General features: G+C 41.5%; 1 protein-coding gene across 1 annotated transcript in view; it reads right to left on the bottom strand.

Annotated features, from left to right (window-relative positions):
* The window catches only part of pam (peptidylglycine alpha-amidating monooxygenase), a 180,383-nt gene that overhangs the window by 14,479 nt on the left and 141,422 nt on the right, over positions 1–24,482 (bottom strand). The window contains 1 exon segment of the mRNA XM_034192957.1: positions 11,386–11,445. Coding sequence (XP_034048848.1) covers positions 11,386–11,445 — 60 coding nt within the window.

Raw genomic sequence — 24,482 nt, forward strand, 5'->3', positions numbered from 1 at the left:
CAACAGTAAAGTGTTGTTATTTGACTTCCTCCATTGTCCGTTCATTTGCGCCCCCCTGTTGTGGGTCCGTGTTCCTACACTTTCCCAACACTACCATTAATTAATGCTTCGATCTTAAATATGATCAATCTATCTTTATTAGTTGGCTATGTACCACAGGCTTTTAAGGTGGCAGTAATTAAACCATTACTTAAAAAGCCATCACTTGACCCAGCTATCTTAGCTAATTAAATAGGCCAATCTCCAACCTTCCTTTTCTCTCAAAAATTCTTGAAAGGGTAGTTGTAAAACAGCTAACTGATCATCTGCAGAGGAATGGTCTATTTGAAGAGTTTCAGTCAGGTTTTAGAATTCATCATAGTACAGAAACAGCATTAGTGAAGGTTACAAATGATCTTCTTATGGCCTCAGACAGTGGACTCATCTCTGTGCTTGTTCTGTTAGACCTCAGTGCTGCTTTTGATACTGCTGACCATAAAATTTTATTACAGAGATTAGAGCATGCCATAGGTATTAAAGGCACTGCGCTGCGGTGGTTTGAATCATATTTGTCTAATAGATTACAATTTGTTCATGTAAATGGGGAATCTTCTTCACAGACTAAAGTTAATTATGGAGTTCCACAAGGTTCTGTGCTAGGACCAATTTTATTCACTTTATACATGCTTCCCTTAGGCAGTATTATTAGACGGTATTGCTTAAATTTTCATTGTTACGCAGATGATACCCAGCATAAAGACATGGATGACCTCTATTTCCTGCTTTTAAACTCAGATAAAACTGAAGTTATTGTACTTGGCCCCACAAATCTTAGAAACATGGTGTCTAACCAGATCCTTACTCTGGATGGCATTACCCTGACCTCTAGTAATACTGTGAGAAATCTTGGAGTCATTTTTGATCAGGGTATGTCATTCAAAGCGCATATTAAACAAATATGTAGGACTGCTTTTCTGCATTTGCGCAATATCTCTAAAATCAGAAAGGTCTTGTCTCAGAGTGATGCTGAAAAACTAATTCATGCATTTATTTCCTCTAGGCTGGACTATTGTAATTCATTATTATCAGGTTGTCCTAAAAGTTCCCTAAAAAGCCTTCAGTTAATTCAAAATGCAGCAGCTAGAGTACTGACGGGGACTAGAAGGAGAGAGCATATCTCACCCATATTGGCCTCTCTTCATTGGCTTCCTGTTAATTCTAGAATAGAATTAAATTCTTCTTCTTACTTATAAGGTTTTGAATAATCAGGTCCCATCTTATCTTAGGGACCTCGTAGTACCATATCACCCCAATAGAGCGCTTCGCTCTCAGACTGCAGGCTTACTTATAGTTCCTAGGGTTTGTAAGAGTAGAATGGGAGGCAGAGCCTTCAGCTTTCAGGCTCCTCTCCTGTGGAACCAGCTCCCAATTCAGATCAGGGAGACAGACACCCTCTCTACTTTTAAGATTAGGCTTAAAACTTTCCTTTTTGCTAAAGCTTATAGTTAGGGCTGGATCAGCTGACCCTGAACCATCCCTTAGTTATGCTGCTATAGACGTAGACTGCTGGGGGGTTCCCATGATGCACTGTTTCTTTCTCTTTTTGCTCTGTATGCACCACTCTGCATTTAATCATTAGTGATCAATCTCTGCTCCCCTCCACAGCATGTCTTTTTCCTGGTTCTCTCCCTCAGCCCCAACCAGTCCCAGCAGAAGACTGCCCCTCCCTGAGCCTGGTTCTGCTGGAGGTTTCTTCCTGTTAAAAGGGAGTTTTTCCTTCCCACTGTAGCCAAGTGCTTGCTCACAGGGGGTCGTTTTGACCGTTGGGGTTTTACATAATTATTGTATGGCCTTGCCTTACAATATAAAGTGCCTTGGGGCAACTGTTTGTTGTGATTTGGCGCTATATAAAAAAATTGATTGATTGATTGATTGATTCGGAGAATTGTTTTTTGGTTATTTCAACTGGGAGGGCCTGGAATAGAAAAAGAGTCATGTTTTAAGTCATGTTTTGTGCCTCATATAGTGAGCTTGTTAGCTGTGCTCAACACCATGTGCCTTATAAATAAATAATGCAGTAATTACATTTATTTTGCCTCTTGTTGCATGAATTGGTAAATGTCATTTATATTTCAGTGCAACTTATATACAGTGCATCCAGAAAGAATTCACAGCGCTTCACTTTTTCCACATTTTATGTTCAAGCTTTATTCCAAAATGGATAAAATTCAATGTATTTCTCAAAATTCTACACACAATAGCCCATAATGACAATGTGAAAAAAGTGTTTTGAGATTTTGCAAATTTATTAAAAATAAAAAACTAAGAAATCACACGTACATACAGTGAGGCAAATAAGTATTTGATCCACTGTCGATTTTGCAAGTTTTCCCACCTACAAACAATGGAGAGGTCTGTAGGTTTTATAGTAGGTACACTTCAACTGTGACAGAATCTAAAAAAAATTCTGAAAAATTACATTGTTTGATTTTTAAATAATTAATTTGCATTTTGTTGCATAAAATAAGTATTTGATCACCTACCAACCAGCAAGAATTCTAACTCTCACAGACCTGTTAGTTTTTCTTTAAGAAGCCCTCTTATTCTGCACTCTTTACCTGTATTAATTGCACCTGTTTGAACTTGTTACCCATATAAAAGACACCTGTCCACACACTCAATCAATCACACTCCAACCTGCCCACCATGGCCAAGACCAAAGAGCTGTAAGGACACCAGGGACAAAACTGTAGACCTGCACAAGGCTGGGATGGATTACAGGACAACAGGCAAGCAGCATGGTGAGAAGACAACTGTTGGTGTAATTATTAGAAAATGGAAGAAACACAAGATGACTGTCAGTCTTCCCCGGTTTTGAGCTCCATGCAAGATCTCACCTCGTGGGGTAAGGATGATTCTGAGAAAGTCCAGAACAACACAGTAGGACCTGGTCAATGACCTGAAGAGAGCTGGGTCGCAAAGATTACATTAGTAGCACACAACGTGGTTTAAAATGCCGCTGTGCACACAAGGTTCCCCTGCTCACCCCTGCACATGTCCAGGCCTGTTTGAGGTTCACCAGTGACCATCTGGATGATCCAGAGGAGGCATCCAGCTGAGATTTTGGCAAACAACTTCCTTCCCTCAGTAAGAGCATTGAAGATGGGTTGTGTCTGGGTCTTCCAGCATGGCAATGACCCCAAACACACAGCCAGGGCAACTAAGGAGGGGCTCCGTAAGAAGCATTTAAAGGTCCTGGAGTGGCCGAGCCAGTCTCCAGACCTGAACTCAATAGAAAATCTTTGGAGGGAGCTGAAACTCCAAACCTGAAAGGTCTGGAGAAGATCTGTATGGAGGAGTGAACCAAAAACCCTGCTGCAGTGTGCAAACGTGGTCAAGAAATACAGGAAATGTCTGAGCTCTGTAACTGCAAGCAAAGGTTTCTGTGCCAAATATTAAGGTCTGTTTTTCTAGTGGATCAAATACTTATTTCATGCAATAAAATGCAAACTTAATTATTTAAAAATCATAAAATGTGATTTTCAGAGTTTTTCTTTAGATTCTGTCTCTCACAGTTGAAGTGTACCTACGATAAAACTTACAGACCTCTCCATTCTTTGTAGGTGGGAAAACTTGCAAAATCAACAGTGGATCAAATACTTATTTGCCCCAGTGTACAGTAGTGTTCAGAATAATAGTAGTGCTATGTGACTACAAAGATTAATCCAGGTTTTGAGTATATTTCTTATTGTTACATGGGAAACAAGGTACCAGTAGATTCAGTAGATTCTCACAAATCCAACAAGACCAAGCATTCATGATATACACACTCTTAAGGCTATGAAATTGGGCTATTAGTAAAAAAAAAAAAAAGTAGAAAAGGGGGTGTTCACAATCATAGTAATGTGGCATTCGGTCAGTGAGTTCATCAATTTTGTAGAACAAACAGGTGTGAATCAGGTGTCCCCTATTTAAGGATGAAGCCAGCACCTGTTGAACATGCTTTTCTCTTTGAAAGCCTGAGGAAAATGGGATGTTCAAGACATTCTTCAGAAGAACAGCATAGTTTGATTAAAAAGTTGATTGGAGAGGGGGAAACTTATACGAAGGTGCCAAAAAATTCTAGGCTGTTCATCTACAATGATCTCCAATGCTTTAAAATGGACAAAAAAAAACAAAACAGAGATGTGTGGAAGAAAACGGAAAACAACCATCAAAATGGATAGAAGAATAACCAGAATGGCAAAGGCTAACCCACTGATCAGCTCCAGGATGATCAAAGACAGTCTGGAGTTACCTGTAAGTGCTGTGACAGTTAGAAGACGCCTGTGTGAAGCTAATTTATTTGCAAGATTCTCCCGCAAAGTCTCTCTGTTAAATAAAAGACATAAATCAAATCAAATCAATTTTATTTATATAGCGCCAAATCACAACAACAATTGCCCCAAGGTGCTGTGACATGTGCAGAAGAGGTTACAATTTGCCAAAGAACACATCAACTGGCCTAAAGAGAAGAGAAGAGAAGACAGTAAAACTGTTCTTTTTGGGTCCAAGGGCCACAGACAGTTTGTGAGACGACCCCCAAACTCTGTATTCAAGCCACAGTTCACAGTGAAGACAGTGAAGCATGGTGGTACAAGCATCATGATATGGGCATGTTTCTCCTACTATGGTGTTGGTCCTATATATCGCATACCAGGTATCATGTGTTGTGTGGGCCGCCAGAAGAGGAGGTACTGCTGGCCCACCACCAGAGGGCGCCCTGCCTGAAGTCCGGGCTTCAGGCACGAGAGGGCGCTGCCGCCACGGACACAGCCGAGGGTGACAGCTGTCACTCATTATCTCTTGACAGCTGTCACCCATCTACTCTACATCATCTCACTCCATAAGACCAGACGTCATCTCCACTCGTTGCCGGAGATATCGTACTTCTATGGAGGTAACATTCTCTGCCTTTATTGATTGATTCCAAGTGCTATTGTGTTGCAGCTGTCAACCAGAGGACCGGCGTGGGTCGCGACTGTTTCGTCCTACGTCAGATAAGTGGTTATACAGACGCTGCACGAGTGTGTGTTAGAGGTGGAGGTGGCATTCCCACCATTGTTGTTACTGGGTGTACACACACCCACACTTGACTGTTTTTGCTCTTCGCCAGCAGTACCACATCCAACAGTCAGAGACGGTGATCACCTGGGAATTCGGGACTTGGCGGCTCCAGTATTCACCAGGTTCAGTGTCGGCGGAAATCGTGTGGTTCCGGCTCTTCTCAGGACAGACGTCTTCTATCCTCGAGCCTGCCCACACGTCACCTTTGTGGATTGACTGTTATCAGATTCTGAGATTGTCTGTATATTCGTTGTGCACCTTCACAACATTAAATTGTTACTTTTTTGGCTCATCTATTGACCGTTCATTTGCGCCCCCTGTTGTGGGTCCGTGTCACTACACTTTCACAACAATCATGGATCAGTTTGGATATGTCTAAATACTTGAAGAGGTCATGTTGCCTTATGCTGAAGAGGACATGCCCTTGAAATGGGTGTTTCAACAAGACAACGACCCCAAGCACACTAGTAAATGAGCAAAATCTTGGTTCCAAACCAACAAAATAAATGCCTTGCAGATGTGAAGAAATCATGAAGAACTGTGGTTATACAACTAAATACTAGTTTAGTGATACACAGGATTGCTAAAAAGCAGTTTGAACATAATAGTTTTGAGTTTGTAGCGTCAACAGCAGACACTACTATTATTGTGAACACCCCCTTTTCTACTTTTTTTTTTACTAATAGCCCAATTTCATAGCCATAAGCATATAAGCTTATATAAGCTTATATAAGCATATAAGCATATGTGCATATCATGAATGCTTGGTCTTGCTGGATTTGTGAGAATCTACTGAATCTACTGGTACCTTGTTTCCCATGTAACAATAAGAAATATACTCAAAACCTGGATTAATCTTTTTAGTCAAATCAAATCAAATCAATTTTATTTATATAGCGCCAAATCACAACAAACAGTTGCCCCAAGGCGCTTTATACTGTAAGGCAAAGCCATACAATAATTACGGAAAAACCCCAACGGTCAAAACGACCCCCTGTGAGCAAGCACTTGGCGACAGTGGGAAGGAAAAACTCCCTTTTAACAGGAAGAAACCTCCAGCAGAACCAGGCTCAGGGAAGGGCACTCTTCTGCAGGGACTGGTTGGGGCTGAGGGAGAGAACCAGGAAAAAGACATGCTGTGGAGGGGAGCAGAGATCAATCACTAATGATTAAATGCAGAGTGGTGCATACAGAGCAAAAAGAGAAAGAAACACTCAGTGCATCATGGGAACCCAGCAGTCTAAGTATATAGCAGCATAACTAAGGGATGGTTCAAGATTTCTCACAGTATTACTAGAGGTCAGGGTAATGCCATCCAGAGTAAGGATCTGGTTAGACACCATGTTTCTAAGATTTGTGGAGCCAAGTACAATGACTTCAGTTTTATCTGAGTTTAAAAGCAGGAAATTAGAGGTCATCCATGTCTTTATGTCTGTAAGACAATCCTGCAGTTTAGCTAATTGGTGTGTGTCCTCTGGCTTCATGGATAGATAAAGCTGGGTATCATGTGCGTAACAATGAAAATTTAAGCAATGCTGTCTAATAAACTGCCTAAGGGAAGCATGTATAAAGTGAATAAAATTGGTCCTAGCACAGAACCTTGTGGAACTCCATAATTAACCTTAGTCTGTGAAGAAGATTCCCCATTTACATGAACAAATTGTAATCTATTAGATAAATATGATTCAAACCACCGCAGCGCAGTGCCTTTAATACCTATGGCATGCTCTAATCTCTGTAATAAATTTTTATGGTCAACAGTATCAAAAGCAGCACTGAGGTCTAACAGAACAAGCACAGAGATGAGTCCACTGTCTGAGGCCATAAGAAGATCATTTGTAACCTTCACTAATGCTGTTTCTGTACTATGATGAATTCTAAACGCTGACTGAAACTCTTCAAATAGACCATTCCTCTGCAGATGATCAGTTAGCTGTTTTACAACTACCCTTTCAAGAATTTTTGAGAGAAAAGGAAGGCTGGAGATTGGCCTATAATTAGCTAAGATAGCTGGGTCAAGTGATGGCTTTTTAAGTAATGGTTTAATTACTGCCACCTTAAAAGCCTGTGGTACATAGCCAACTAATAAAGATAGATTGATCATATTTAAGATCGAAGCATTAATTAATGGTAGGGCTTCCTTGAGCAGCCTGGTAGGAATGGGGTCTAATAGACATGTTGATGGTATGGAGGAAGTAACTAATGAAAATAACTCAGACAGAACAATTGGAGAGAAAGAGTCTAACCAAATACCGGCATCACTGAAAGCAGCCAAAGAGAACGATATGTCTTTGCGATGGTTATGAGTAATTTTTTCTCTAATAGTTAAAATTTTATTAGCAAAGAAAGTCATGAAGTCATTACTAGTTAAAGGTAAAGGAATACTCGGCTCAATAGAGCCCTGACTGTCAGCCTGTCTACAGTGCTGAAAAGAAACCTGCGGTTGTTCTTATTTTCTTCAATTAGTGAGACGCCATTTCCTCTCCAACTTACGGGTTATCTGCTTTAAATGAGAGTTTGTGAGTTATACCACGGAGTCAGGCACTTCTGATTTAAGGCTCTCTTTTTCAGAGGAGCTACAGCATCTAAAGTTGTCCTCAATGAGGATATAAAGCTATTGACGAGATAATCTATCTCACTCACAGAGTTTAGGGAAGCTACTCTGCCCTGTGTTGTTATATGGCATTGGAGAACATAAAGAAGGAATCATATCCTTAAACCTAGTTACAGCGCTTTCTGAAAGACTTCTACTGTAATGAAACTTATTCCCCACTGCTGGGTAGTCCATCAGAGTAAATGTAAATGTTATTAAGAAATGATCAGACAGAAGGGGGTTTTCAGGGAATACTGTTAAGTCTTCAATTTCCATACCATAAGTCAGAACAAGATCTAAGGTATGATTAAAGTGGTGGGTGGACTCATTTACATTTTGAGCAAAGCCAATCGAGTCTAACAATAGATTAAATGCAGTATTGAGGCTGTCATTCTCAGCATCTGTGTGGATGTTAAAATCGCCCACTATAATTATCTTATCTGAGCTAAGCACTAAGTCAGACAAAAGGTCTGAAAATTCACAGAGAAACTCACAGTAACGACCAGGTGGACGATAGATAACAACAAATAAAACTGTTTTTTGGGACTTCCAGTTTGGATGTACAAGACTAAGAGTCAAGCTTTCAAATGAATTAAAGCTCTGTCTGGGTTTTTGATTAATTAATAAGCTGGAGTGGAAGATTGCTGCTAATCCTCTGCCTCGGCCCATGCTACGAGCGTTCTGGTAGTTAGTGTGACTCGGGGGTGTTGACTCATTTAAACTAACATATTCATCCTGCTGTAACCAGGTTTCTGTAAGGCAGAATAAATCAATATGTTGATCAATTATTATATCATTTACTAACAGGGACTTAGAAGAGACAGACCTAATGTTTAATAGACCACATTTAACTGTTTTAGTCTGTGGTGCAGTTGAAGGTGCTATATTATTTTTTCTTTTTGAATTTTTATGCTTAAATAGATTTTTGCTGGTTATTGGTGGTCTGGGAGCAGGCACCGTCTCTACGGGGATGGGGTAATGAGGGGATGGCAGGGGCAGAGAAGCTGCAGAGAGGTGTGTAAGACTACAACTCTGCTTCCTGGTCCCAACCCTGGATAGTCACGGTTTGGAGGATTTAAGAAAATTGGCCAGATTTCTAGAAATGAGAGCTGCTCCATCCAAAGTGGGATGGATGCCGTCTCTCCTAACAAGACCAGGTTTTCCCCAGAAGCTTTGCCAATTATCTATGAAGCCCACCTCATTTTTTTTTTGGACACCACAGTCACATAGCACTACTATTATTCTGAACACTACTGTAAGTATTCACAGCCTTTGCCGTGAAGCTCAGGTGCATCCTGTTTCCACTGATCATCCTTGAGATGTTTCTACAGCTTAATTGGAGTTCACCTGGGGTAAATTCAGCTGACTGGACATGATTTGAAAGGCACACACCTGTCTACATATAAGGTCCCACAGTTTACAGTGAATGTCAGAGCACAAACCAAGCATTAAGTCAAAGGAATTGTCTGTAGACCTCTGAGACAGGATTGTCTTGAGGTACAAATCTGATTCTGTGCAAAAATGCACAGAAACATTTCTGCTGCTCTGAAGGTCCATCATCTGTAAATTACCTCATCCAACCTGATGGAGATTGAGAGGTGCTGCAAAGAGGAATTGACAAAACTGCCCAAAGATAGGTGTGCCAAGCTTGTGGCATCATATTCAAGAAGACTTGAGGCTGTAATTGCTGTCAAAGGTGCATCAACAAAGTATTGAGCAAAGAGTGTAAATATTTAGTACATTTTCTCTCAAAAATTCTTGAAAGGGTAGTTGTAAAACAGCTAACTGATCATCTGCAGAGGAATGGTCTATTTGAAGAGTTTCAGTCAGTTTTTAGAATTCATCATAGTACAGAAACAGCATTAGTGAAGGTTACAAATGATCTTCTTATGGCCTCGGACAGTGGACTCATCTCTGTGCTTGTTCTGTTAGACCTCAGTGCTGCTTTTGATACTGTTGACCATAAATTTTATTACAGAGATTAGAGCATGCCATAGGTATTAAAGGCACTGCGCTGCGGTGGTTTGAATCATATTTGTCTAATAGATTACAATTTGTTCATGTAAATGGGGAATCTTCGTCACAGACTAAAGTTAATTATGGAGTTCCACAAGGTTCTGTGCTAGGACCAATTTTATTCACTTTATACATGCTTCCCTTAGGCAGTATTATTAGACGGTATTGCTTAAATTTTCATTGTTACGCAGCTGATACCCAGCTTTATCTATCCATGAAGCCAGAGGACACACACCAATTAGCTAAACTGCAAGATTGTCTTACAGACATAAAGACATGGATGACCTCTAATTTCCTGCTTTTAAACTCAGATAAAACTGAAGTTATTGTACTTGGCCCCACAAATCTTAGAAACATGGTGTCTAACCAGATCCTTACTCTGGATGGCATTACCCTGACCTCTAGTAATACTGTGAGAAATCTTGGAGTCATTTTTGATCAGGATATGTCATTCAAAGCGCATATTAAACAAATATGTAGGACTGCTTTTTTGCATTTACGCAATATCTCTAAAATCAGAAAGGTCTTGTCTCAGAGTGATGCTGAAAAACTAATTCATGCATTTATTTCCTCTAGGCTGGACTATTGTAATTCATTATTATCAGGTTGTCCTAAAAGTTCCCTAAAAAGCCTTCAGTTAATTCAAAATGCTGCAGCTAGAGTACTGACGGGGACTAGAAGGAGAGAGCATATCTCACCCATATTGGCCTCTCTTCATTGGCTTCCTGTTAATTCTAGAATAGAATTTAAAATTCTTCTTCTTACTTATAAGGTTTTGAATAATCAGGTCCCATCTTATCTTAGGGACCTCGTAGTACCATATCACCCCAATAGAGCGCTTCGCTCTCAGACTGCAGGCTTACTTGTAGTTCCTAGGGTTTGTAAGAGTAGAATGGGAGGCAGAGCCTTCAGCTTTCAGGCTCCTCTCCTGTGGAACCAGCTCCCAATTCAGGTCAGGGAGACAGACACCCTCTCTACTTTTAGGATTAGGCTTAAAACTTTCCTTTTTGCTAAAGCTTATAGTTAGGGCTGGATCAGGTGACCCTGAACCATCCCTTAGTTATGCTGCTATAGACTTAGACTGCTGGGGGGTTTCCATGATGCACTGTTTCTTTCTCTTTTTGCTCTGTATGCACCACTCTGCATTTAATCATTAGTGATCGATCTCTGCTCCCCTCCACAGCATGTCTTTTTCCTGGTTCTCTCCCTCAGCCCCAACCAGTCCCAGCAGAAGACTGCCCCTCCCTGAGCCTGGTTCTGCTGGAGGTTTCTTCCTGTTAAAAGGGAGTTTTTCCTTCCCACTGTAGCCAAGTGCTTGCTCACAGGGGGTCGTTTTGACCGTTGGGGTTTTACATAATTATTGTATGGCCTTGCCTTACAATATAAAGCGCCTTGGGGCAACTGTTTGTTGTGATTTGGCGCTATATAAAAAAATTGATTGATTGATTGATGTGATTTCTTAGTTTTTTATTTTAAAAAAATTTGCCAAAAAAATTCAGAAACACCTTTTCATGTAGTCATTATGAGGTGTAGTGAATAGAATTTTAAGGGAAAAAATTAATTTACTCAATTGTTCTGCTCATTTTTTTTTTTTTTACTATCAGGAGGAAGACCAGAAAATGTTCCTCATTATATGTCATATAATGTGATATTGTCTTTTTATAACCGTAATTAACACATAAAGGACTTACCACTGAGTTTTCCCAAGATCCCTCCCACTGCACTGGGATCAGGTTTAACTCCATGTCTGCCTGCAAACGTAAATGAATAATGATAATATCCAACCTGAATTATGAACAAGATATAACATACAAGACACAGATTAGCACAAAATGTTTCGTTTTGTTTTTCGATCACATGGAACTTGTTCAGGATCTAAAATTTATAATTTAAACATGTTTAAATGACATGTTTAATCTGCACAAACATGTGCTTGTTTGATTACCCATCCAAATACTAGAATTAAGTGGTTCTCACCCAGGCCCTCAAGCACCGCCCAACCTACACATTTTCCACCTCTCCATGCTCTGCCACAGGCTGATTAGCTCATTGCAGCCAATTAAATACCAACACCTGAATGAGTTAATCATCTTTTGGCAGAGCAGGCAGAGATGGGAAATGTGTAAGTTAAGTGGTGCTTCAGGACCGGTGAGAGAAGCACTGGCATTATTTTCCTGTATGCCAGAGAAGGAGCAACAGCAGGGTATTGTTTGCACTGGCATGTGAGTGTGGACAAGATAACTCAGAAACAACAGGATGGATTTCCTTCAAACTTAATGGAGATACTAGCGTGTTGCCCGTGGGGATCCACGGGCTCTAGATTGGGTAGTGTTCATAAAACAGGTACCTGACATTTTTCAAGGCTGGTAATAAATTAAGCAATGAGTTACACTGAACTTACTTAATAAAACCACGCACTCTCGCTCTTAATATAAAGATGATTTACTCCCCCCTGCTGGAAAGGCGTGTGAGTCCAAAATGTACAGTAGTGTTGAGAATAATAGTAGTGCTATGTGACTAAAAAGATTAATCCAGGTTTTGAGTATATTTCTTATTGTTACATGGGAAACAAGGTACCAGTAGATTCTCACAAATCCAACAAGACCAAGCATTCATGATATGCACACTCTTAAGGCTATGAAATTGGGCTATTAGTAAAAAAAAGTAGAAAAGGGGGTGTTCACAATAATAGTAGCATCTGCTGCTGACGCTACAAACTCAAAACTATTATGTTCAAACTGCTTTTTTAGCAATCCTGTGAATCACTAAACTAGTATTTAGTTGTATAACCACAGTTTTTCATGATTTCTTCACATCTGCGAGGCATTAATGTTGTGCTTGGGGTCATTGTCTTGTTGAAACACCCATTTCAAGGGCATGTCCTCTTCAGCATAAGGCAACATGACCTCTTCAAGTATTCTGACATATCCAAACTGATCCATGATACCTGGTATGCGATATATAGGCCCAACACCATAGTAGGAGAAACATGCCCATATCATGATGCTTGCACCACCATGCTTCACTGTCTTCACTGTGAACTGTGGCTTGAATTTAGAGTTTGGGGGTTGTCTCACAAACTGTCTGCGGCCCTTGGACCCAAAAAGCACAATTTTACTCTCACCAGTCCACAAAATACTCCTCCATTTCTCTTTAGGCCAGTTGATGTGTTCTTTGGCAAATTGTAACCTCTTCTTTTATTTAACAGAGTGACTTTGCGGGGGCTTCTTGCACATAAATTAGCTTCACACAGGCATCTTCTAACTGTCACAGCACTTACAGGTAACTTCAGACTGTCTTTGATCATCCTGGAGCTGATCAGTGGGTGAGCCTTTGCCATTCTGGTTATTCTTCTATCCATTTTGATGGTGGTGTTCCATTTTCTTCCACGCATCTCTGGGTTTTTTGTCCATTTTAAAGCATTGGAGATCATTGTAGATGAACAGCCTATAATTTTTTGCACCTGCGTATAAGTTTCCCCCTCGCCAATCAACTTTTTAATCAAACTACGCTGTTCTTCTGAACAATGTCGTGGACGTCCCATTTTCCTCAGGCTTTCAAAGAGAAAAGCATGTTCAACAGGTGCTGGCTTCATCCTTAAATAGGGGACACCTGATTCACACCTGTTTGTTCAACAAAATTGACGAACTCACTGACTGAATGCCACACTACTATTATTGTGAACACCTCCGTTTCTACTTTTTTTTTACTAACAGACCAATTTCATAGCCTTAAGAGTGTGCATATCATGAATGCTTGGACTTGTTGCATTTGTGAGAATCTACTGGTACATTGTTTCCCATGTAACAATAAGAAATATACTCAAAACCTGGATTAATATTTTTAGTCACATAGCACTACTATTATTCTGAACACTACTGTAATTAGCAATGCTAGCTAATATCTGTAGCTTCTCTACAAATATTTGTCCTATCAGCGTTCTGTTTTGACAGTGTTCATCCTTGACCCAAAATACATAAGCATACCAAACGGCAAATGTTAGCTGCGCTCTGTTTGCCCATGATGGAAGTTACACGCACGCACAGCTGTTTGTCTTTTCCACATGCAGGTGCTTCTAATTTTAGACACAAACAGGGTGGAGAAAGACATCCAACAATATACATTTCAGTCATAGTACCAGCAACATGAGACTTAAGTCACTCATGGTAACGGCAACATAACACTTACCTAACTGACTAAACCAAATGAACTACAAAAACACAATAAATCAATAACACTAGCAACACTGTTAAACTAACATGAACGGCAATAACAATATTTAAAACCCCAAAAAACCCTAACTCCCACTGTGCATTGCAGGACAACATCCACTGTATTGGCAGGGATCTCCCCAGACAATGGAACAACAGCATTACGCCATTATAGTGTTATCACAGCGCTGTTATACTGTGCCCTGCTCTCAGGTAGTTTTATAATCCAGCCAGGGTGTCTGTGCTGAACTGCCTGGCCGCCCCTCCCTTGCCGGCAGAGAGCTGAGCATAACAACTTTGCAGCTCAGAGTGCTAGAGCAAAGCATCTCACAGTGGAAAAAAAAAACAAAAAAAAACTCAAAGTCAAAGTCCAATAAAAAGAGCTCCTTCTGCTTGCATAGCTCCAGAAATTCAGAAATTTATTTATAGACTTTATTTTACAGTTGAAAGCCTTCATGTTTCCAAAGTTTGCTCAAATATGGTGTGAGAGTGACGATTCTCTTGCTCCCTCACAGAGAGGAGGAACCAGCGAGAAAGGAGAGGAGAGGGGAGAGAGAGAGGAGGAACCAGCGAGAAAGGAGAGGAGAGGGAGAGGAGAGGAGAGAGAGAGAGAGAGAGAGAGAGAGAGAGAGAGAGAGAGAGGAGGAGGGAAAAGTGTGAACAGCAGATGCTACATGCTGTAAAAAAAAGCAGCAAAGCAATTTTAATCAACGATCATCTTTACACATCCTCAGTGAAACAGTAAAGTGTGAAAAACTGATTCAGAAAGTTTTTCATCCAGGGTTTCATCATTAACAGAGCAGTTTTTCTTCTTTACTTCTTCCAGTTACTTCTTACAGAATTATTTTTTCGTTTTCTTTTTATTATTGTTGTTTACGCACCAATGACCCTAGATCAAATTACTTGTATGTGAGAACTTTGCAATAAAATTGATTCTGATTCTGATTTGACAATCAAATCAGTCCAGATTTAGCGCTTGTTCAATTAAGACAATTAGGGGTTATATTGTTTTAAAAAAGTATGCAATCCCACTAAAAAATGTTGAAAAAAAACCCCTAAACTATCAACATGACAGAAAAACTCTGCCTGTCTTACTGGATTAAAGGAACACTGTTCATTTTTGAAGAAGAGATCAAATGTTATGTCCATCAAATATTAGTGTTTTTAAACTTTTCAATGTTATTTATTTTCATAACTTAAACAGAAAAATGCAAAAAATAACTTTGATATTACAACATAAGTATCATTTTTTTTGTCAATTATTCTTGCTTTCAATGCATCTGAAACCAGTCAAGATGACTTGCAACGCGCGTCACCTCGGGTGATAATTGCCAACAGAACCGCTACACTAAAAACCCTGATTGGTTAGCTAAAATTGCTAATTTCTCCAAAAATATTAGTCCTAACTTTCTCCAACTTTCTGTTTACGCAGCATTCATCCTTGACCCAAAATACATAGCATACCAAACGTCAAATGTCAGCTCTCCCCAGTTTTCATGTGATCGAAGCCATACACATGCACAAACACACATGCATAGAGTCCAATTGACTATTATTATACAGACTATTTGGACAGATATCTAGAGGTGATTAGATTTTGGAGTAGTTTGGTCAAAGGTCAAGGAAAACATGGCACAAAAAACTTTTTTTTTGTATATCTCAACAACCAAGAAGCCTAGATGGATGATGTAAACCATTTATTGATCAGCAAAATATTTATGACTGATTGGTATGAATGACTTCATAATGAAGCCAGACAGAAGTCACATGATGACATCATGCACAGCCAAAAACACCATTATGGACATATACATACTGATTACTTGTACACTTACACTCAACAAAAATATAAACGCAACACTTTTGGTTTTGCTCCCATTTTGTATGAGATGAACTCAAAGATCTAAAACTTTTTCCACATACACAATATCACCATTTCCCTCAAATATTGTTCACAAACCAGTCTAAATCTGTGATAGTGAGCACTTCTCCTTTGCTGAGATAATCCATCCCACCTCACAGGTGTGCCATATCAAGATGCTGATTAGACACCATGATTAGTGCACAGGTGTGCCTTAGACTGCCCACAATAAAAGGCCACTCTGAAAGGTGCAGTTTTGTTTTATTGGGGGGGATACCAGTCAGTATCTGGTGTGACCACCATTTGCCTCATGCAGTGCAACACATCTCCTTCGCATAGAGTTGATCAAGTTGTCAATTGTGGCCTGTGGAATGTTGGTCCACTCCTCTTCAATGGCTGTGCGAAGTTGCGACAATGAACTGGAGTCAGGTCGAGACCCCAATGAGGACGACGAGCATGCAGATGAGCTTCCCTGAGATGGTTTCTGACAGTTTGTGCAGAAATTCTTTGGTTATGCAAACCGATTGTTCCAGCAGCTGTCCGAGTGGCTGGTCTCAGATGATCTTGGAGGTGAACATGCTGGATGTGGAGGTCCTGGGATGGTGTGGTTACACGTGGTCTGCGGTTGTGAGGCTGGTTGGATGTACTGCCAAATTCTCTGAAATGCCTTTGGAGACGGCTTATGGTAGAGAAATGAACATTCAATACACGAGCAACAGCTCTGGTTGACATTCCTGCTGTCAGCATGCCAATTGCACGCTCCCTCAAATCTTGCGACATCTGTGGCATTGTGCTGTGTGATAAAACTGCACCTTTCAGAGTGGCCTTTTATTGTGGACAGTCTAAGGCACACCTGTGCACTAATCATGGTGTCTAATCAGCATCTTGATATGGCACACCTGTGAGGTGGGATGGATTATCTCAGCAAAGGAGAAGTGCTCACTATCACAGATTTAGACTGGTTTGTGAACAATATTTGAGGGAAATGGTGATATTATGTATGTGGAGAAAGTTTTAGGTCTTTGAGTTCATCTCATACAAAATGGGAGCAAAACCAAAAGTGTTGCGTTTATATTTTTGTTGAGTATATATTATGGTGTGTAGAGAGTGTAGGGCAGAAGTATTCGACTCATACCAGAAAGGGCCGAGAGGGTGCAGGTTTTCTTTTCAGCCACTGACTTCACCAGGTGATTTCAATGATTAAGATCACTTTGAGCAGCTGTAATCAGTTAATCAGTGAATTCACCTGGTGGAGTCAGAGGCTTCAAAGAAAACCAGCATCCTCTTGGCCCTTTCGGGAATGAGCTGAAGAGCCCTGGTGCAGGGTATGCATCAGCCCCTTGATGCCATTCATTTGCTCGTGCTTGAACAAGGACAAGAAATCCAGCTACTAGAGATGCAAAATAACTAATCTCAAGTCTCTCTAAATAAACAGTTAGCATCTGTAAAAGCCAAACACAAAAAGACAAAAAGGACGACTATGCTTCATTCAACTTGTGCAGATTTGCAGCCCATAATCCCTTGAGGGAAATAAGCACAGACTATCAACCTAGTGAAGAGCAGATTCTGTTAAAGATGGAGAAGAAGAAAGGGTAGTCAAAAGTGTCAGTACAACCCTTTGTTGGAAGAATGTGGTGTTTTTTATACAGAAAATTAGGAATCACAGATAGTGTACTCAATGTGAATAGGAGGAGTTGATGCTTATTTCACTAAAGGTCACTTTACAGTGAAATGCTGATGATGATATAACTACTTTTATGTTGACAATAGCTAGAAGAGATCCACTTGGTGTGAAAACAGTCACTAGTATTACTTCGTAGACAGAGACACCAAGATGAAGCCTTTGTGCATTTTCCCTGTTTTGCAGTTCAGTCAATAAAATTGTAGGTCACTGACATCTGACGTCATTAATGGAGCTTCAGTCAGCTAAGAACAAGTGACAGAGTGAAGAGAAGCTCAGCCTTGATGAGACACTAGCCTGACTCACAGGAACAATTCAAGGACTGATGGCCAATTTTTAGAACCTGGAGAGGCTGTAAATGGTTTGATGAGGCTGTACCACCATTAATCATCTGAAATAGTAAAAAAGAAAAAGACAAAGTCCCTAAACAGTGTAGAAATTGCTTACTGTTAAATCTGTACCACATAAAATCATGTTAATTAAGGTCAAATATCTGTTTGACTTTGTCTAAATTGGTTTGGAGAGTTGCTGTAGGATCTCATAGACTAGTTTGATGCGAATGACCACTGGGCCAATTAATAAATCCTCAGGGAAAGACTGTAAGACCTGTCTTTAGAACTGGTTGTATTCCACTCCTTTGGATGGCTAGAATTAAGGCAGAAGTATATACCATGCTTTCCAGAATCGCATCTCTTACAAAAAACCTCTTGAAGATGAAAACCCATATATAATTCACACTAGAGTATAAAGGTGCCTTGGCACTTCCACAAATTTGATCCCCGTGCTGACACGTAATTTAGCATGCCAATGAGTAAACTCACTGTAAACTGTTGCAAACTGTCCATGAATTGTGTGTGGCTGCATGCCAGTGTGCAAAGAAGATTTTGAAATGTTCAAAATTTCTGGCATGCATAAATTTTGTGCTACGTGCGTGAACTAGCCATGAACAGAGCAGAGCTATGAGTAGCTCCAGTAGCAGTAGAGCGAGCAGCAGAGCAGATGTTCAGCGTTTGTGTAGGAATAGTTCTGCCATATTCCAAGCAGACCTGGCTTATTACAGTCGCAGCAGCGGGAGGCTGACAACCCAGGCCCGCGACAGCATCGGAGGCTGACAACCCAGGCCCGCGACAGCATCGGAGGCCGACAACACAGGCCCGCGACAGCGTCAGAGGCCGACAACACAGGCCCGCGACAGCGTCAGAGGCCAACCACCCAGCCCCATGGCAGAGTCAGAGGCCGACAACCCAGCCCCGAAGCAGCGTCGGAGGCCCAACTCAGACCCGCAGCAGCATCGGAGGCCAACAACCCAGGCCCGCGACAGCATCGGAGGCCGACAACCCAGGCCCGCGGCAGCGTCGGAGGCTGACAACACAGGCCCGCGGCAGCGTCGGAGGCCGACCACCCAGCCCCGTGGCAGAGTCAGAGGCCGACCACCCAGCCCCGCAGCAGCGTCGGAGGCCCAACCCAGCCCTGCGGCAGCATTAGAGGCCCAACCCGGCCCCGCTTTAGCGAAAGAGGCCCAATTCAGCCCCGCAGCAGCGTCGGAGGCCGACAACTCAGACCCACAACAGCATCAGAGGCCAACCACCCAGCCCTGCGGCAGCATCGGAACTTGACCACCCAGCCCCGCGGCAGCGTCAGAGGCCCAACCCGGCCCCACGGCAGCATTGGAAGCCCAACCCAGCCCCACAGGAGTGTCGAAGGCTGATAACCAAGGCCCGCGGCAGCGTCGGAGTCCACCAAACAGGCCCACAGTAACAGCAGCTGCAACATCTAGGACCACGGCTTCTGCATTGGTTGTCTGGGACTATAGTAGTGTGATTCATTTTTAATAAAGCCCTACTACATCCTGAAAGCAGCATGGCCTTAAAAAGTCTTCAAAAAGACATGGAGGAATTAAAGGATTCCATAAACATGTCCACAGAAATGGCTTTTTTGACAAAACAAAACCACATCATTATAGAACAACTGGGAGAAATGAAACAGTTAAAACTTGAAAAATCTGAACAAGAACAGAAAATTTTATATCTGGAAAATCGGGTGTCTCACTTGGAGCAGTATTCACGTATGAACGATGTCATCATCTCCGGACTAAAAATTACACCAAGGAACTTCTCACAAGCTGTAACGGGAGTTAGTTCTGAAGACGGTGGACACGAGGAAACCATGGAGGAACAGGTGACTGCATTCCTTGTCATAAATAAAGAAAATATTGAAGCATGTCACACACTGCCAACTCGAAATAAGACATCCACTCGTTATCATCCGCTTTAGGGGTGGTGGCCAAGTGGTTAATGCGCTTGGTTTCAGTTCAGAAGGTTCCGGGTTCAAATCCCACCCCTGCCACATTTCTCCATGTAATGTGGAGTTGCGTCAGGAAGGGCATCCGGCGTAAAACTTGTGCCAATTCAATATGCAGATCCACCTTGGATTTGCTGTGGCGACTGTTAAGGATTTTATATATATATATATATATGTTATCACTGTTAAACATTTGTACCTTCGTCTTCTGTCTTATGAAAACGGTGTTGTGCTGTTTGCACTTCACCCTGAGAATGTATGTGTTATTCAACCTTGTTTTAGCTTTGTCTTCTTTCTCATGAGAACGGTGTTGTGCTGTTTTGCACCTGTCTTAACCAAGCCTGAGAATTCAATTTTGTTTTAGCACTCTGGGGTCAATCTGAGCTGGGAATGAAGGGCTGGATGTACTTATTATTATAATATAACTTTGTTTTCGCAGCCTCTTAACGACTGGGAGTAAGAGAACGTTTTGACTGTTGTGATGTGGTGCTTAGTGTGAAGGAGTGTGAAGGACAGGACACTTCAGGCAGATGCAGAACAGCTGATAACTGCAACAGACGAACGAGATGTGCTGACCTGTGTAAAAGAAAGTGTCCTTCCTTACAGCTGCACTTATTGACGTATGCGTTTATGTTACGGGAAGAAACTTGTCTTGCGTCATCACCCCCACCCTTAGGACAAGTTTTTTGTTTATGTGATGAGGGCGTCTCTTAATAAAAAGAGCGGAAAAGCAGGCCAGACTTTAGTGTAGCCTTGGTGTACAGCCTGGCCGCACTCCGCGCGTAATATTTGACTTTCTGTCTCACTGGTGTTTCTTGACTCTGTTTGTCTTGTTAAAGGTTTAAAAATGTTTGGAGGAGAAAATACCCAACATTGACTGGGGGCTCGTCCGGGATTTCAACAATACCGGAGGTCTCCGGCGGAGGTCGTCAAGTCCAGACGTAAATCCTTGGCCAAGGTCCGATCGATTGATCGTGTCTGCAATTGTCGACCACCGTTGGCATCGTCTGGTTGACGAGATTTTCCCGAAGAAGACAGACAGGAAGTCGAGTCAGTGAGTAGAATTTCTTTGTAAATAGTACTGAGTGAGTGGTGATCAGATCACATAAACAGTTAAATTCCGCAAGCGATGATACAGAATCGTCTGTTAATGCAAAGCAGTTAAACTCTGTAAGGAGGGTGCGGACTCCTCTGTTTATATACGCGTACCGGTAGGGGATAAAAGTGATCACATAAAACAGTTAAACTCCGTAAGCGATGATACAGAATCGTCTGTTAATGCAAAGCAGTTAAACTCTGTAAGGAGGGCGGACTCCTCTACGGTTGCGAGGGACGCAAGTAGTTAAATTCCGGAAGGAGGATACGGACTCCTCTGTTTTAATACGTAAAGGAAATCCCGGGTAGAAATACGTGCACTGTAAAAAGTAGTTAAATTTGGCAGGGACGGCGGAGTCCCCTAAGGCAGGACATTAGTTAAATTTCACAGGAGGGCGAGCTCCCCTGGCATAAGAATACGCGTACGATTATTAAAAGTGTTTCTATGTGTAAATAGTGTTTTGCGCAAGTGTAAATAACTGTGTGAAAACTGTGTGTGTGTAATACTTTGGACAACGTTAGTGACAACCGTGCGTGTGGAAGCAGAGGCAAGTGATTCCGCTTCCTACGGGGAGGTGAAAGGAATCAACCACACGACGGCAAATTAATTGTCACGTCCAAAGAAAGTGTGAAAACTTCAGATTTAGAACACCCCAGGTGTGCCCCCGTCTGAAGTCCAAATTATAACAAGGGATAATAAAAATGGGGGGTAAGACGTCTATAAATAAGGAAAATTTATCAACTGACGACTGGAAATTTATGGAAGCAAAAAAAAATCCAAGACCAACAAAAAATTGGAGACCTGGATTAATAAACATGACTTTGACGGACGACTGAACCTGATCAGTATACAGAAGCTGAAGAAGGAGTTAGAACAGCAACATAAAGGTGATGAGAAAAAGATGCAGAAAGTAGGGGCAGATTTAGTGGCATTTTGGGAGGAAGAAGCAGAGAACAGACAGAAAGGAGCAGAGAAGCGACGATTAGAGAAAGCAAGAAAAAAGAAAGCTGTAGGTAAGGCAGAAGAAGATGTGATAATTCAGCACAGAGAACCAGAACAGCCTCAACAATCACCGCCGGCTGGATCGTCGGTGACAACAACACCTTTATATCCCTCTCTACCAGAGGATGACGATGTACCGCCACCACAGTATGATTTAGCAGTAAAACCTAAGGTAAAAAGTGAAAAACCAGAAAAACCACAAACACGCAGTCAAGCGAAAGTGCCCACAGCCCCTCCCATGGTGGAACACAGTGACCAGGGAGGTGCCTATCCTATGATAGAAGTACCAAATCCTCGTGCAGGAACAGCAGGACAGCGATCAACCATGCTCGTATATCGGACATGGAATGCTGATGATATCAAAGCAGCAGTCGACATGATACCATCGCCACATGTCGACATTGAGGGATTTATGCAGGATATAGAAAACATTAGAACATCTTACCACCTTAATGGACCTGAAGTCCAACAGGTGTGGATGAAAGCATGTGGCCCTAAATGGAGTCAGGTACGTGGAGACTGGAATCCTGCAGATCAACAAGGCGTACCACTGACACATGATGATCTAGTCTTGAAAACAAGAGTGGAAGCTACGATTACACGTGCAAAAGGTGTGTTAGGACCAAAGACAAATTATACTGAAATTACCAGGACAACTCAGAAAGAAGGAGAGCCATGGATAGAGTTTAGATGCAGATTTGAGAGTGTATTTAGAGTCCATAGTGGCATATTGCCAGGAACACCAGTGTATGAAAACAAATTGAAAAATGTTTCACCTGTGAAGCTGACAATGACCGATTTGATTCATGATGGCAACTCAACAGCTGTCATAACAGTAACAGGTGCCACTGAAGATGTTTTAAAATTGAGATTCACAGGTATGCCATTACATGTGTCACTTTGTAAACCATATTTGACAGAATGGCAAGAATTGGGACTGACAGTCATAACAGCTTTGTCAGCCACTGATTGGAGCAGAGTTGGACCACGAACGGAGTTCAGTCCATCAACTAAATTGTATAAAGTGCCAGTTAATGTCTCATTGGTGCTGACAGCTGGAACACACATTAATGTGTCCACTTCACAATCCTGAGTGTTTCAGTTGAGTCCTGAAGAGGATGATCTTCTCTCTTCTGTACCATCAGGATTGTGGACAACAGGTCCTTCAGACGTAGGACTGATAAAAATGCACAACCTGTAGTTATAAGACCAAAAACAGAATACAGACCATGTGTAAGACAGTATCCATTGAAACCTGATGCAATTGAAGGAATCAGGCCGGTAATAGAGAATTTATTAACAGCAGGAGTAATAGTGCCATGTCCAGATTCACCATGTAACACACCCATATTTCCTGTAAAAAAAGGCTCCGCCCTCAGTGGGATGGAGATAGATTCAAGATCTGCAGGCAGTAAATGCTGCTGTGATTAAAAGAGCACCATGTGTACCAGATCCGCACACACTGTTAAGCTCATTGAGATTAAATTCTAGTTGTTTTTCTGTAATAGATATCAGTAATGCATTTTTTTTTTTTTTTCTGTACCAGTACACCCAGATAGTCAATTCTGGTTTGCTTTTACCTTTAAAGGACAACGATATACATTTACCAGATTACCGCAGGGTTACGCAGACAGTCCAACTATTTATTCTCAAGTCATGTCAGCATGTTTAGCCAATTTCGTTCCACCGGCAGATAGCCAACTATTAGTGTATGTTGATGACATTCTGATTGCCTCTGACACACGAGAAAACTGCATAACTGACACAGTAGCATTATTATGTTTCTTATTTGATAATGGCCACAAAGTGAGTAAAAACAAAGTTCAGTTGTGTAGGGATAAAGTAAAATATTTAGGACATGAATTATCAGCCACAGGGCGTACTATCCTGTCTGACAGGAAGGAAGCAATTTTGCACGCTCCAAAACCACAAACCAAAAAGCAGATGATGTCATTTCTTGGACTGACTAATTACTGCAGGGCATGGATTCCCTGCTATGCAGAATTGACTAGTCCACTTTCTGATTTGATGTACAAGGATGATATTTCAATGTCAACCGTGTTGGAATGGAACAAAGATGCTGAGGAAGCTTTTGTAAAAGTAAAACAAACAGTGTCATCCACAGTTTTGGCACTACCAGATTATAGTAAACCATTCATTCAAACAGTTGATTGTAAGAATAAGTTCATGACTAGTGTTTTGGTTCAAGTGTATGGCTCAAAATTGAGGCCAGTTGCCTACTACTCATCTAAATTGGATGCAGTGGCAAGTGCTCTACCACCATGTGTACAGGCTGTTGTTGCAGCCTTTATGGCTGTTCAAAGTAGCAGTAATGTTGTTCTATTCCATCAGTTGACACTGGAAGTTCCACATGCAGTTTCTGCACTTCTGTTGCAGACAAAAATGAGCCTTTTGTCCCCAGCAAGACATCTTTCGTGTATGTCCTTGCTATTATCACAACCACATCTTACGGTAGAGCGATGTACAACATTGAATCCATCCACATTGATACCCTTACCTGAGGATGGTGAGCCGCACAATTGTCTTGATGTAGCTACGGTCTGTACGAAAGCACGTCCAGACCTCCAGGACACACCCATCCCAAACAGTACAATTGTGTATGTGGATGGTTCTTC

Source organism: Thalassophryne amazonica, chromosome 17 (assembly GCF_902500255.1).
Source record: "Thalassophryne amazonica chromosome 17, fThaAma1.1, whole genome shotgun sequence".
In the NCBI taxonomy this organism is placed as follows: domain Eukaryota; kingdom Metazoa; phylum Chordata; class Actinopteri; order Batrachoidiformes; family Batrachoididae; genus Thalassophryne; species Thalassophryne amazonica.